The sequence below is a fragment of the Phocoena phocoena genome, chromosome 18, assembly GCF_963924675.1.
Source record: "Phocoena phocoena chromosome 18, mPhoPho1.1, whole genome shotgun sequence".
Taxonomy (NCBI): Eukaryota; Metazoa; Chordata; class Mammalia; order Artiodactyla; family Phocoenidae; genus Phocoena; species Phocoena phocoena.
The window spans coordinates 78,185,852-78,200,473 of NC_089236.1; the positions used below are offsets into that span (position 1 = coordinate 78,185,852).

At 49.0% G+C, this 14,622-nt stretch overlaps 1 protein-coding gene across 1 annotated transcript in view; it reads left to right on the plus strand.

Annotated features, from left to right (window-relative positions):
• COL4A2 (collagen type IV alpha 2 chain) overlaps positions 1-14,622 on the plus strand; it is a 123,218-nt gene that overhangs the window by 74,640 nt on the left and 33,956 nt on the right. The window contains exons 12-18 of the mRNA XM_065895947.1: positions 1,318-1,353; positions 1,935-1,985; positions 3,113-3,157; positions 5,294-5,347; positions 6,268-6,334; positions 10,329-10,439; positions 10,919-11,068. Of these exons, the coding sequence (XP_065752019.1) occupies positions 1,318-1,353; positions 1,935-1,985; positions 3,113-3,157; positions 5,294-5,347; positions 6,268-6,334; positions 10,329-10,439; positions 10,919-11,068 (514 nt within the window). The remainder of the gene's footprint in view (positions 1-1,317; positions 1,354-1,934; positions 1,986-3,112; positions 3,158-5,293; positions 5,348-6,267; positions 6,335-10,328; positions 10,440-10,918; positions 11,069-14,622) is intronic.

Genomic DNA, 14,622 nt, shown 5'->3' on the forward strand with positions numbered 1-14,622 from the left:
CGTGGGCTTTTTGGATCAAAGTCAGTTTTCTGACTCATAATTTCTGTTAAGGTTTTGTTTGATTAAAAGCATACTCTTGGAGTCTAAATAAAAATGAACACCCTTCTCTACCACTCACTCACTCAGACAGACCACTTACCCTTCCTAAGCCTTCAGGTCCCCTTGTTGCTGATAAAGACCGAAGCACTGACCTGGTAGAATCCTGACCTCATAGGGCTGCAGAGCGGAGACCCGGGGGAGACGCACCAGAACAGGTCACGGGAACCAAAGGAAAGATCCCAAATGTGGAACATGATTCCTGTCGCTCAAGTATCTGTCAAGGTGGGGCGTGGGTGCTGAGTCACGGATAGGAGAGCACAGGCTGGACCCCGGCCACGGTTGAAATCAGCCTGGGCAGCTGCGGCCGTTATGAGCGACGTGACCGGTGACGAAAGTGGCCTGGAGGTGGCTGATGTGTGGCCAGACGGGGTGGTTATGTACCAGTTGAGTTCAGAGCAGGACGTCCCTGGACAACCAGGCAGGAGGGGGGCCTCCACAGAGCCATCAGGGTGGATCCAGGAGGGACTTTGGCTCCTGGGGGTGACCTGACCATCAGCAAGGTAGAGCCTCTGTCCAGTTTCAGGACAGGAGCCCAGGATGGAGTGAGGCCAGAGCAGATCTGATCCATGCTGAGATGCTCAAAGCATCTGAATCAGATTTCCTTCATTTTCCACAGCCAAGAGGGGGTAGGTTCTGGGGCTGGGCCCAGCCAGCCTGCAGGGGGCAGTCTTGACCTGCAGGAATCCTGGGTGCTGGCCTAGGACTGATGGGGGAAGGGACCCAACTGGTCACTACATTTCTTTCCCCATTTTAGGCTAAGAGAAGTGGGAAAACTATATCACGTAAAGCTGACATTGCTTTCCAAAGCTTCTCTCGCTCAGGGTTTCAACACGTTCCCAATGAGCCTTGTCCTCAGAGGACCCACCTAACAATCTTTCACTCAAATGAATGTTATGATCAGGAGCTGTCCCCTGGGCGTGCGCCCCCTGCCACAGAGGCCACTAAAGGCAAATCACGGGCAGAAGAGAGACAGCCTTGCAATCATACCAAAGATAACACACAATTTCATCTGTATTGTGAAAGTCCAGGAGAAATAGCACATTTTTCCCCTTGAATGTTGAAGCTGCAAAAGTTAGGGGTCATTTGTTACAATTCATTTATATTCATTATTTACAGTTTTGTAAAATACTTTTCACCTCATATCATAAATCCTGATCAATTTTAAATACTACTGTTCTCGAATTAATGAGCATTTCTTGTCTTTCGTATTCTGTGCAGGGTGAAAAAGGAAGTGAGGGGGAACCAGGAAGAAAAGTAAGTCAGGAATAAAGATGCTTCGTCTCACTGGTGGTTCCCAAATTCTCGGTGTTCCCATCATAATGATAGACTGTGTCTGGGTTGTAACAACCTGCAACTTCTGGTTTCCGATCCATTTGTCTACAGCCAGAAAGTATGATCATTTTTTACGCTGTTTTCCAGAAAACAGTTTCAGAATGTCTTCATTCCCCAGTCAACACCAGCTAATCAACACTTTAGCTCATAAATGAATCTAAACCCTTTAAAAGAAAAGAAGTGCCATGGAGGGGCTGGGTGGGTCTGGTGGTGGCTTCCTTGCTGGGGTCCAGCCGTGTCATCGCCCTGCCCTCCCTGATCTGGGTCATGCCTGCCCCGTATGCCCAGTCCTCCCGGTTGTCACTTACTAGGTGACGATGACAGGTGACATCCTGGGTTGACGGCCATCCAGGCCGACTGCAGACATCCTGGGGCTCCACCGTGTGCGGAGCTGGAGTAGACACACAGGGGCAGGACGGCCGCTGTCGGGGCACTAAGAATGGACCCCTGAGCAGGCAGAGCGTGAAGTGTGGGCGCTCTCAGGTCTCTCTGTTCTCTCCTAGGGCATTTCCATGAAGGGAGAAGAAGGAATCATGGGCTTTTCAGGAATGCGGGTAAACCATGCCTTCTACACCAGCCGTTTGCTTTGTATTGTCTGGTTTTTTTTAAAGACTTTATTTTTCTTTAATTTTTTATTGAAGTGTAGTTGATATACTGATACGATGTCATGTGTTATAGATCTACAGGTGGTGGTGCACAATTTCCAAAGGTTCTACTCCACTTACAGTTATTATAAGATGTTGGCCAGATTCCCTGTGTTGTACAATGTATCCTTATAGCTTATTTATACACAGCAGTTCCTACCTCTTAATCCCGTATGCTTAGGATCACAGCAAAGTTGACCCGAAAGTACAGAGATTTTCCGTGCACATCCTTTTGCTCTCCGACACAAAGCTTCCCCCTGCTGTCAGCGTCCTGCCCTTCCGTGATCTGTCGGCTACGATCGTGGGCCTGCATTGACTGGCACACCATCATCACCCACTACCTGCGGTTTTTAATACCGTGCACCTCCGCCTGGGCCGGGGGCAGGAGCAGAACTCAAACACATTTCTTCTCGTATTAGGAATTGCTTAGTGGTGACAAAAATGTAGGCTGGCTCCAACAAAGAAGTTGATTTCTTGTGGCCCTACGAGTCCAACAAAAATGTCCCTGGTGGGGTGGAAGGGGTGGGAGTGGGGAGTCTTCTCCCGAGGAAGCTCGGCCACCTGTCGCTTCTGGGCCCGCGGGCAGATGTCCCTCCATCGGCCAGGGCTCAGTCAGCTGGCCACACCCAGCCCCAGGTGAGCTGGAAACGTGGCAGAGCCAGGAAGAGAGAAAGTGGCCTTGTGGTGACCACTTGGGGGCCACAGCTACTCAGAGGACATGCGTTACAATCTCCAAAAGTAAGAACGAAGGCTCCTGAGAGCAGTGGAGCGCAGGCCTCTTTCTGGCTTTACTGTTTTTACTGTACTGTTTATGGATTTCTCCAAATTTCTTTAAGCCTTGGACAGGATGCGTTCCGTGGAAGTGTCCCTAAAATGACCCATCTCCTCTAGGAAAGAAAAGGAGGCTTCAGATGGTTTTGATACTGGCTTAGCAAAGTATTTTACTTTAGTCCACGGCGGGTGCCATAACTGTGCCCTCCGGGAAATGTCACTGCATATTCTGAGCTGTTACCACTTCTGTTTTCTGTTCAACCCAGGGTGCCCCTGGCTTCGATGGTGAGAAAGGTTCACCGGGACAGAAAGTAAGTTTGAGACATGAAATGCAATCTGCTCCAGGCCTGAAACACCTTGCAAAGGTCACATACAAAGACTGGGGCATCCCAGAAGAAAATGTCCCCAGAGAAAACATTTAAAACTTTCCCAAGTTTACAGTAGCAGAAATAATGCTTCCTCCCAGATCATTCTCAAAGCGTAAGCGAGCTCATTTACGTTTTCTCTCATTTGGCAAAAGCCAGCCCTGGGGTCCTCTCCCTCTGAGCCTCCCGTCACCCGGCCCGCACCGGCCACGGCTCCCGTGGTTTCCAGCCTGCCCCCTCCTCGGTGTCACCACCAGTGCGTCCTGTAGGAAGGTTGCCAACATGGCGGCCACAGGTCCTCCCACATTTTTTATGTATTGATCTCTCACATTTTGGCACTTTGCTTACCTTCCGTGGTGACCCGAGTTGTTGTTTTTATCCTGTGTTATATGGGCAGATTTTTGGCCATTTTTGTAGGAAGAAAATGGTAGCTGAGAAATGTCTATAAATCTGCATCGGGCTTAGAAGTTGTCTGAATGCTAGCTCAGATGGGCGAGAAAACGTAGGAATCGATTTTCTTAAGTAATGATTTCTTTATTTTCACTATTTGCTGTCTTCACTAACTCAGGTAGAGAGTGCGCGGGCCAGCCCTGCCCACTGCAGACCCCCAGCACGCTCCCCAGAGGCGACCCCCGTGCACGTGGGCCGGGTGTTCAGATCAGGGCTCGCACAGGCGGGGCGTGTATTTTTACATGCATGTAACTTAACCAGGGAAAATGAACGTTTCATCCCGTTCCGCGGTCCTCCGTTCATGTTTTTCACCCAACGCTTCTCGGGGGCTGTCCCACGTCAGCACAGGTAGCGTTGTTTGCACGGGGCGGTTACGTCGCACTGGACACGGCTCAGTCGGGATGCCTGCTCACCGACTCCGCAGTCACTCCAAGCTCCGTCAGGGCTCCCAGACTGTCTCGTGGGATGGCCTCTAAGCAGGAGGTCACTTTTACTATCAGAGAAATTTGCCTTCACTTTCGAGTCTTCAGCTCCACCTAGGATGAAAGGAAGTCCATCTAAACCAGAGGCCCAACGCAAAAGCACCAAATTAATCTTAGTTCATTCTAAATAATGTAACTTTCAGCATACGTGCTCCTGGATTTCAAAATATGCAGTAAAATAATCAGATAACATATATACTTTATCCCATTGGCATTCTGAATTTGGGGCGGGGGGGCTTACTGTATATATTCTTTAGCAAGAGGGAATAAATTTCTAGATTTTTTAAAAGCTTTTCATATCTATCCAGATACGACGTGGCTCATAAGGGTAAACTTTGTCTTTCAATCCATATTCAAGAGAATTAGAAGGCAGTCATTATTAGCATTAGATATTTTTTTTCAGTGAAGAGCAAAAACTTCTAAATGAAAAGGTTTAAGGATTCCAGTTGGTGTGAACTAAAATTTTTCAAAACCCATCTTGGGAGAAGGTTTTAATAGATGGATCAGGTTGCCAACGCCCGACCCCACTGGTCAATCGTGAAATCACAACAGTGGGGGCAGTCGGCACGTGTGACTCAGTGGGAAGGACTCGGGACCCGCCAGGAACAAATCTTGTTCAAAAAAGATGAACCTGAGACTAAGGAGGCCCAAGATCTAACAACTAGTTTAGAGAAAATCTGGGGGATAAAGGAGCACGTTGTGCAACTCCACAAGGATGGAGTGGACCAAATCCACCACACAGGGCGTTCACGGTACAAATGACCCAGTTTCCTCAACGGCAGCGACAAAAGGTTCCAAAGTAGAAAGGAAGAGAAAACCGTTATGAATTACAGGCAAATTAAGAGACATTTCAACCAAATGTCATAGTTTGCCTTTTTTTGAATCCTGATTCAGACAAAGCAACTTTAAAAAGACACGTTTGAGATTAAAATCAGGGGAAATTGAACACAACGTAGGTAGTAGGTGATCTTAACAAACTATTGTTGATTTTATTAGACACAATGGACTGTGCTTACCTCTTTAAATTATATTATTATATAATTATATAATTGAAGTATTAATTAAATTATTAATTTAACATATTTAAATTATTAATTTAATTATGTAATTAAATTAAATTATTATAGAGCACTAAACATCTTTCCTGCAGGGAAGCAGAGGACCGGATGGTTTCCAAGGCCCTGATGGATACCCAGGACCCAAGGTGGGCTCAGTTTTCATTTGAATTGGGATGACTTCCCCTTATTTCCCTTGGGTGGTGTTCTGATCACCTCCTAAACACCCTGTTGGAGAAGGAGGCCTCCTCCATCCTGTGTCATGTAACTGATCACACGACACCTGGCACGGAGAGAGGAGATGGACGTTCACCTATGAGTCACCTGTGTCAGGATGCTGCATGCCATATGGGGCCACGTAGAGGTGGCAGTGGGGACCTGCACCTGGAGCAGAGTGAACCAGGGGGCTGAGAGACGCAGGCGTCGTAGTAACAAGAGGGTAGGGGCCCCTGGTTCCCGAGGGGGACACGACTGACTTGTTTGAATAATCCCACGGGCGGGCAGGGAGATTGAGGACCGGGGGGTGCAGCTGCTCCAGCTGGTGGGGGAACTAGCCGGGTTGGGGGGCATCTACCACCAGGTGGGCCATAGCTGGTGAGGATGGAGGGGACTCACAGTCAGGCCTTACGGGCCCTGTGAGGCTCAGGGACATCAAGGCAGCTCATGGAATTTCAGGTCTCGCCGTCCAGACAGTGTTGGATCAGGTGCCGTCACACCACCCCAGCTTGGCCCCATGGGCAGCTCAGGTGCGGTCATGAACACAGAGGAGTCTGCCCTGAGGAAGGCGGTCACCTGGCCACTTCCGGAGACTGACGAGGGTCTCAGAGTGAGGTGGGCACCGGCCCACCTGTTCTCTCCTGGTGTGTCCAGCTGGTGGCTGGGATGCCCGGACGTAGCAGCACAGCATCGTGGACGTGGAGCCCGGACGCCGTCCGTGGTTCTGTGACTCAGAGCAGCCTCCGCTGGGCTCATGGTCGCTTTCAGTTCTGTTCTTTGGAAACAGGCATAGTGTCCAAAACTCCAAAAGGCCAGCCTCACGTTCTTTCGTTTTCCTCTTTTCTCTCTCCAGGGAGAAACGGGTGAACCAGGCCCCCCCGGCCCACCAGCCTACTCCCCGCATCCTTCCCTGGCCAAAGGTCTGTATGCCACTTGTCCTGCTTTCTCGTCTGTTGTGGACACAGAGCCATGACCTTGTGAGATTTTCTGAGCAAAACAAAGCCAAAAAAGAAAAGTGTTTACGCGTTAATGTTTAGCACTTAAACGTTGGGGCATCTCAGTCTTGTGGGCCCTCCCTACCTCGTGGCTTACGCGGGGTGTCCTGGAGAGACCCCCACTTTGCCTCTAGCTGAGAGAGTGCTCACCACTTTCCTCCGCTGGGAAAGGCTTTCATTTCCACATACCTTGTGCGGGTTCTGGTTCTGCCACCCGCAGCATCGCTATAGAAACCCAGCCCTCGTGCCCGCCAGGGCTCCATGGGCGCCGTCCCAGCCACTTCACTGGTTTCTGGGCCAAACGCGCCGAGATGCTTACGCCCCCCGCTCACCGGTCCGGAGCCTGGGATTGATCACGGTCCATAGTCTGGAAACAGTCAGAGCCTTTTAAACTTCAAAGAATTAAACCTCCAGGCATTTGCACCTGAGCTCGTACAGGAAGATGATCCCACGGTCACAGTTGACCCCTGAGTGTCAGTGAGGGATTCTGCACGTGTTGTGGCTTGTGCTGTCCTTGTTAGTTTAGCTCAGCCTCCCATCAGCACGATCTATTAAAATATAATTCTAGTTCTGCACTTAGAGCAACGGTCTGTGAACCTTCTTGAATGTGCGTCCTTCTAGGTTTAAAAAGAAAGTGTTTTCAGCACCCCACCAAGTAATAGTATGAATATTTATTTATGGATAATTTATCCATGATACAGGATGTTCCCTGAGGTCAGAGATTTTAGCCTGTGTGGTCACTACTGTATCCTCAGTTCTAGAACAGTCCAGGAACACGGTAGTTGCTCAGTAAATGTTTACCTGAATGACTGAATACTGCATGTGCTAAAACATGTACATCAGATAGGGATTTTAAAGGGTGAGATTTTTTTTAAATGAAGATGCTCTAATGTTTCCTTCCTGTACCCAGTAGGTCATCTGTCTCACCCTATTATCTATGCCCAGGGGTCAGGGACTAACCTTCCTGCTAAGGTGTGAACCATCTGCTGGTTTAATACCTTTGCTTGTCTTCATCCAACGATGGGGAAACTATAGACAGAGCGAGGCCAAGGACAAGGCCAGGTGGGGTCCCCTAGAGGTCTATCTCCAGGGTGACATCAAACCATCGTTGAGTATATTTCAAATAAACTCAAACCTGGGAGTCCACACCACCGTGGAGCCAGCTTCCCGTCCTTCTCTGGGGAGCCCAACACGTCTGCCAAGCCAGAAACCCCAGGGACCCGACATGAGGTTGACTTACTGTTGGTGATTTTAGTGAAATGGAAATCATGTCTTTGAGACTTTGGGAACTTAATTTTTTTTATTTTACAACCCACTTTTTTAAAATTTATTTTTTTATTGAATGAAAGATTCTTTAAATTCTATAGTGCTTTACAGTTTTCAAAAGTTTCACACACATGATTTCATATAATCCCTCAATAACCCTTTTGTCCCCCTATCCCTATACGGCCCCTCCTCCCTTCCCTCGCCCCACTAGTAACCACTGGTTTGTTCTCTAGATCTGTGTCTCTGCTGCTTTTTTGTTATATTCACTAGTCGGTCGTATATTTTAGATTCCATATATAAGTGATATCATACAGTATTTGTCTTTCTCGGTCTGACTTATTTCACTTAGCATAATGCCCTCCAAGTCCATCCATGTTGCTGCAAATGGCATTATTTCATTCCTTTTTATGGCTGAGTAGTACTCCATTGTATATATGTACCACATCTTCTTTATCCATAAATCTGTTGATGGGCACTTGGGTTGCTTCCGTACCTTGACTATTGTAAATAGCGCCACAGTGAACACTGGGGTACACATGTCTTTTTGAATTAGTGTGCTTTGTTTTTTTGAATATATACCCAGGAGTGGAATTGCTGGGTCATATGGTAGTTCTATTTTTAGTTTTTTGAGAAACCTCCATGCTGTTCTCCATAGTGGTTGCATCAATTTACATTCCCACCAACAATGTAGGAGGGTTCCCTTTTCTCCACGTCTTTGCCCACACTTGTTATTTGTAGACTTTTTGATGATGGCCATTCTGACATGTGTGAGGTGATACTGGGAACACAGTTTTTAAAATTAACATTGGTGATGTCTCCTTCGCACTCATCAGAAAGCTCCCTGACTGAGAGCCCGGAATGCATTCAGCTCCCCTCACCACCCTGCATTCCTGGAAGCCACACCGGGACAGTGGGTGGTCAAATTTCCTTTTCCCCAAGTGCAGGGTGAGAAAGTCAGCAGCCACCCTCCTTGCCTCTTACAGCGGAGTTCCTGCGTCCTGGGTGAGCTGGAAGGCTGACCAAGCTCCAGGGCTCCTTGGAGTGAGAGGTTGACCCATGAGCAGATTCTGTCATGGAAGAGAGGAAAATACATGTACCTCTCACCAGGCAGCATTGCGGGAGCTTTGTCAAAACGCAAAGGAGTCGAAGAGCTTTGCATTGAAAAAAATGATTGCAAAATGTAACTAAAAAGTGACCTTGCTCTTTTCCCAAACACTTGAGAAGATCTGTGGTTTTCAATTTTATTTTGTCTCTTTTTATTGTCGCGGTAATGGCTGACATTTGTATGGTGCTGACTGAGCACTCTCCAGGCAATGAAGCAAGTTGTTCTAATTTGCACCAGTCCATTGATTTACTCCTTGTAAAGACCCTTTGAGATGGGGGCTGGCGTTGGCCGCCATGTAATGATGGAGAAATTGAGGCACGGAGAAGTTGGGTAACTCGCCCCAAATCGTGTACATAGCAAGCCAAGGAGCAGGACTCAGACCCAGGCCACCCCTGTTCCAGAGCCCAGCCCTCCGTCCCCTCTGCAGGCAGCCGAGCCCAGCACGGGGACGCAGACTCACATGTGCCACCCCTTACAAACGCATCTGGCGTGAGGCCCAGTGAATCCCTTCTTATCTTAAGGACTTTCTCTTAAGATTAAAACATTAAAGATCACATAGTGATGTGATCTCTCCTAACAATTACTAATCGCTGTACCATGAAACATCATACGCTCTCCACTTTCCCAGTTGTAGACCAGAAAAACCCGCGATGCAGTAAAGCATTGCTGTTCACACAGCCAGGGAGCACAGCAAAGCCCCTTGGCATTTGTTTACTAAGGGAAAAGGTCTGTAAGAATCTTCACGTCTGCCATTCATCCAGCCAACAGCAATGAAAAGCTGATCCGGGCAAGAGCTGGGGCTCAGGGGAAGAGGGGTTCAGAGAGAGTTGGCCCCCGTCGCCCCCCAGCTCCCCCCGTGGTGCCTGGTGCAGGAGGGTCCAAATCGTCTCATTCATTCTTCATTCCCGCTGACTCAGCTGTTATGCAACCTGATTTTCCACGACCCTGTTCACCCGTACCCCACCCCCCCCAGGTGTCCTGCTCCGTGCTCACCTGCTTCACTTGGGCTGATGTCCTCTGTGGACGTCCTTCCCCTGACCGTCCTCTGCCCTCCCCTCCCCTGTCATCTGTCTCCATCAGCTGTCAGCTTACCTTCTCATGAAGCCTCACCCCGCTGTGACACTGGGGCTGTGATACTATGCACACGCGCTTTTACGGGAATCAAATGTCAGCCAAGTGTGTAACGCTGAGTCTGCACACTCAAGAGCTCAAAAATACTGTCCACTTCTATTATTCTCACGCTCTGTGGTCCCTCCATGTCAGACTTCCCCCCAGATAATCCTCCCCTCCTTTGAAACCTCTCTGTATCTTGTTGGCGTTCTGTTCCTCTCTTGTTTTATAACATTTATAGGGATCTTTTATCAGTCCTCTTTGGTTGAAAATGAGCTCCTTGAAAGCAGGGGCCACCATAGATGAAACATTTAGACACCGCCGGCCCCATGCGATGGACAGAATATCAGTAAATATACGTTCAACGAAAAAGTGAACATCTGCCTCGAGTCCTGGACGACAGTCTTGTTCATAACGTGGGGCCTGTCTTGGTTCCAGGTGCCAGAGGGGACCCAGGATTCCATGGAGCCCCCGGGGACCCAGGAGCCCGGGGGGAGCCTGGAGACCTCGGCTTGCCAGGCCAGCCTGGGACATCCATCGGAGATGAAGGTAACGTGCTTCCACGGCATCGAAACTGAGACGTCCCCTCGGGTCTCACACAAACCCCCGCCCCTCGATGGCTGCACGGTCCCGCAGTCGGTGCTCTGTCTCATAGGCTGGCCCAGCAGCTCTAATAAATCTCGAATACGTGTTGGGATGTCGTCACAGAAGCACGCATCTGTGACAGTGACTCCCTCACTCGGTCGGAGGTGTGCTGACGACACCTCACGTGATTCTGTCACTTGGCCGGGAAGAGCACGGTTGTCGTCCAGCGTTATAACAACTCTCGGTCCGTCGTCTGGGGGCCAGGAGAGGGGCTTCTTCAAGTGGAAAGATAGTGATGAACTATACCGGCGGCGTTGCCCTTTAAGTCACTGATGGGACTGTAAACCACTGGCCCAGCTGGGGGCCTCCCGGGGCGGGAACGCCAGCGCGGGCGATTGAATCTCAGAGGTCTCACGCTGCTGTGATCGCTGTTGGATTTTCAGATGAGAAGAGAGGCTTACGGGGCGAGATGGGACCCAAAGGCTTCACAGGAGAGCAGGGCATCCCCGCCCTGTACCCCGGCCTGCCGGGAGCTGACGGAAAGCCAGGACTCCGAGGTCCCCCAGGGCTCCCGGGACCACCTGGCCCAGACGGTAAGTGGAGGGAAACTCAAGGGACGTCGTGCCAGTGTCCAGACAAAGCCTGGCCCCGGTTGGATTTTCACTTGGGATTTTCTTGTAAATAATTCCGTGAACTAGGCAGTGGGCAGTGTGAGAGTGTGGTGGGCACTCTGGGGTGCAGGCAGGAGAGGCCCGCCCTGACAAACAGCCTCTCCCCTGGGTTAACCAACGCGATAGGCAGCCTTGGTGATCTGGGCCCCCGAGGAGCCAGAGCTACAGCTGAACAGGTGACGCTGCTTCACACCAGGAGTGGCTGCACCACCTGTAACGGGACGTGGCAGCCCTTGGCGGGGCCCAGATGGAAGATACTGAGAGTCTACAGACTGGACAGGCACGGCGTCTGAACCCTCATGCTGTCGGGCACGAAACTGAGTTTCCAGGTTCTGATGCAACCGTGGCTCATCTTTCAGCTGAGCTCCAAGGAGGCTTGCCCTCCAAAACAGTTATTCTCTCAGCTTCCAGCTTCAGGGTTATGCCTTGAACATTGTAAGATCGAACTAAAAAAGAGGTCACTATTTCTGTCTCTGTGACATGGACACAATTCAGCATCTTCTTTTCAAAATATTTGACTTTTAATTCCTGATGTCACCCCCCGCTCATCTCTGACAGATTCCCCTCTTCACATGTGCTAATGGATAGTGTGCGAGTTCAGTGAAAGGTAGATCGAGCTTGCTTTCAGAAGCCAGCTTCTCATTGCTGTCTCTTTAGAAGGAAAACTGTTGGACGCATGAGAAGCACATCAGTACATGCTCCTTCCACTAAAAATTCAGCAGTCACTTCTCTGTTGTCTTCCGCGTTAAATTTTAAGCTACTAAGGCTCTACGTTCCCAATTTTCCTTCAACTGCAAAAAGCAGATTCTCACGTTCTTTTGAAAAATTCGGGGTGCAGACATTTCCCTGGAATTTGCCAAATACTTTGAGCACTGTTATCACGAATCTTTTTTATTATCCTGGCAGTAATATCTATTACTGCGGCATCTGTGATAATGGCTAAGTTTCTGTGAACGTTACATATCCTGAGTAAATGGTATCTGTTGAGTTTTCCTTTTTTGGCAACAGAACATGATGTGTTAAAAATAAAAGCATAAAAATACAGCCTCTTCAAAAGACTGTGATTGAAGGCTAACCTTGCCATCATTCCTATAACTAAATTCCATTTTGATAGACACAAACACATACCATCTGGCTTTGTACGTCTTGCTTAGTAAATCTATGATTTACCAATGTAAGTCATCTGTAAACAAATTAACTAATTTCCGGTCCATGTGGTTAACTGAAGGGAGAATTTATAAAACAGATGGAATGGTGTCTGATACATTTTATCAACTTCAGTTCTCCTTGAAATGTTTATTTTATCTTATGAGACACATTGCTCCCAAATCACTTTTTTAAAAGCAATCTCTTGTACAAAAAGTAGCCAACCTTAACGGCCTTTTAAATATTTTTGTGTAGAGTCATAATTTAACATCGATGACCTTGAGTCCCAAAGAGTTCTTCAGCGCTTTCCCTGGAATGAAACCGTTGGATTCTTTTCCCGTTAACTGCATTTCACTCAGTTTTATGTGTTGCTACTGATGGAAACCAGAATTTTTACTCTTTTGCCGCTCCAGCAAAATCAAACCGTGAAGCCGGTTTTCTTTCTGAGCTAAACGTTTTGCTTACGTCCAGTTCAGCTCAGGTAACTGAGTCGACTGCCGGGGCTCTAGAATAAGTCAAACTACTGCCAGGTTTATTACGGCCACTGACCTCCTCAGGAAAATCACGTTGGAAACATCGCAGAGGTGCACCGCTATTCTTTTTTTGTTTTTTTTTTTTTTTCATCAGGAGATCCCTTTATTTTTTTTAATTAATTGTTATTGGACTATGGTTGCTTTATAGCGTTGTATCAGCCTCCACTGCACAGCAAAATGACTCAGCCGTACACATACAGAGATCCCCTCCCTTTTGGACTGCCCTCCCATTTAGGTTACCACGGTGCATTAGGAAGAGTTCCCTGGCACAGTGCTGTTCTTTAGGACTTGCTTGAAATTATGAATTTACCAGACGAAGAAAAAAGCAGTGTAGGAAGGAGGGAGGATGGAACCTTAAGATGGCCCAAAACTGCCTTTTCTGTCTAGATTTGCAAACGCTGTGAAGCATACCCACAATGTCTTCGTCTCAGATTTTAAAAGCCAACATCCCTGGAGTATCTGTGATTAAATAACTACCTGTAATACTAGCTTCTCCTAACATATCGGGAGAATGTGGAAACATAGCATAAAGCCCTCAGTCCACCGCTAGGCTGACATGCTGGTGACCTGGTCACCAGTGACCTGTGGAGCCACATCCTGAGCACCATTTGCTCTGTCAGCGGCCTCCCAGCGGTACAGGGGGCAGCCGGCACCCCACACACACACTCTCTTCTCCAGCTCCCCTCCCCCCGCGCCTTGTCATCTCTCCCCTCCTTTTTGCGGCTCCTTTGCTAGGTCTTCCTTCTTCCCCCTCCACCATCCCATGGGCAGTGGAGCTCCTGTCTGTGTCTCTCTATCTAGCACGCTCCCGCATTCACAGGAGTCTAAACACCAGTTAGGTGCCAGCTCTCCCTAACTGTGTCCCTAGCCCAGTTCAGTCTGCTGAGCTGCAAACTCATCCCGGCTGTTAGCTGGACACCTCGTCACCACTGTGTGTCTCACGGGCATCTCCAAATTTGCATGCCCCAAACCGAACTCTGGGTCTCCCCTCCCCAGCTCCCCACCCAGCATGGTCCCCTCCTGGGCCTCAACCCATCTCCACATACCCCGGAGCTCGGGCCGGGGTCCTGGGAGTCAGTACCCGGCAGTGGTGCTTCCCGGGAATGTGCAGCCCATTTCCCACCACGAGATGGCGCTCTGCTCAAGTGGGACGCGGAGCGTTTTGTGGGCTTTTAGAGTCTGTTTCTTACACCCTCACCCGGATGTCCCTGCTTGGAATTATCAGAGCCCTGCACATGGTGAAAGGATGCCTGAAGTACCGTGATCCTAGTGATGGGGGTGGGAGAATCACAAGTTATCTACATGGTTACGTGTGTGCACCCAAAGGAGTGAAGGAGGAAAGATGGTGGGGTCTGGGGGCAGGGGCGTGCACAGGCGCTCGCGTGCTCCAGAGGAGAGGACAGAACTGGGGAAGCCGGTTCATTTTAACGTCTTTTACTGTTTGGGTTTTCTGTCATGCTGGGAACCAGAAGTTGCAGTAGTCTTAGAACCCAAGTTGAAGTAAAACACGTGGTTAAAAAAACCTAAAGTCTTCTTTGGACTCAGTGTTTCCGAAAAGTAAAGATTTCTATTTCTAGACTTCAATGGAAAAGCTAAAATCATAGGCGTTCACATGTGTTTCCAATCCTGGAAGCAAAATGGCCACAAAACATAAAGTCTCCGTGTCTTTCTGCAAGTAGTCGGGATGGAATTGGAATGGGGGCCATTTTCTGTTGGGAGACTCGGCTGTAACCCTTCCCACACGGGGTGGGGGGATACGGGGTGGGGGCATACGGGGTCCTGGGCTGTGCTAACGTG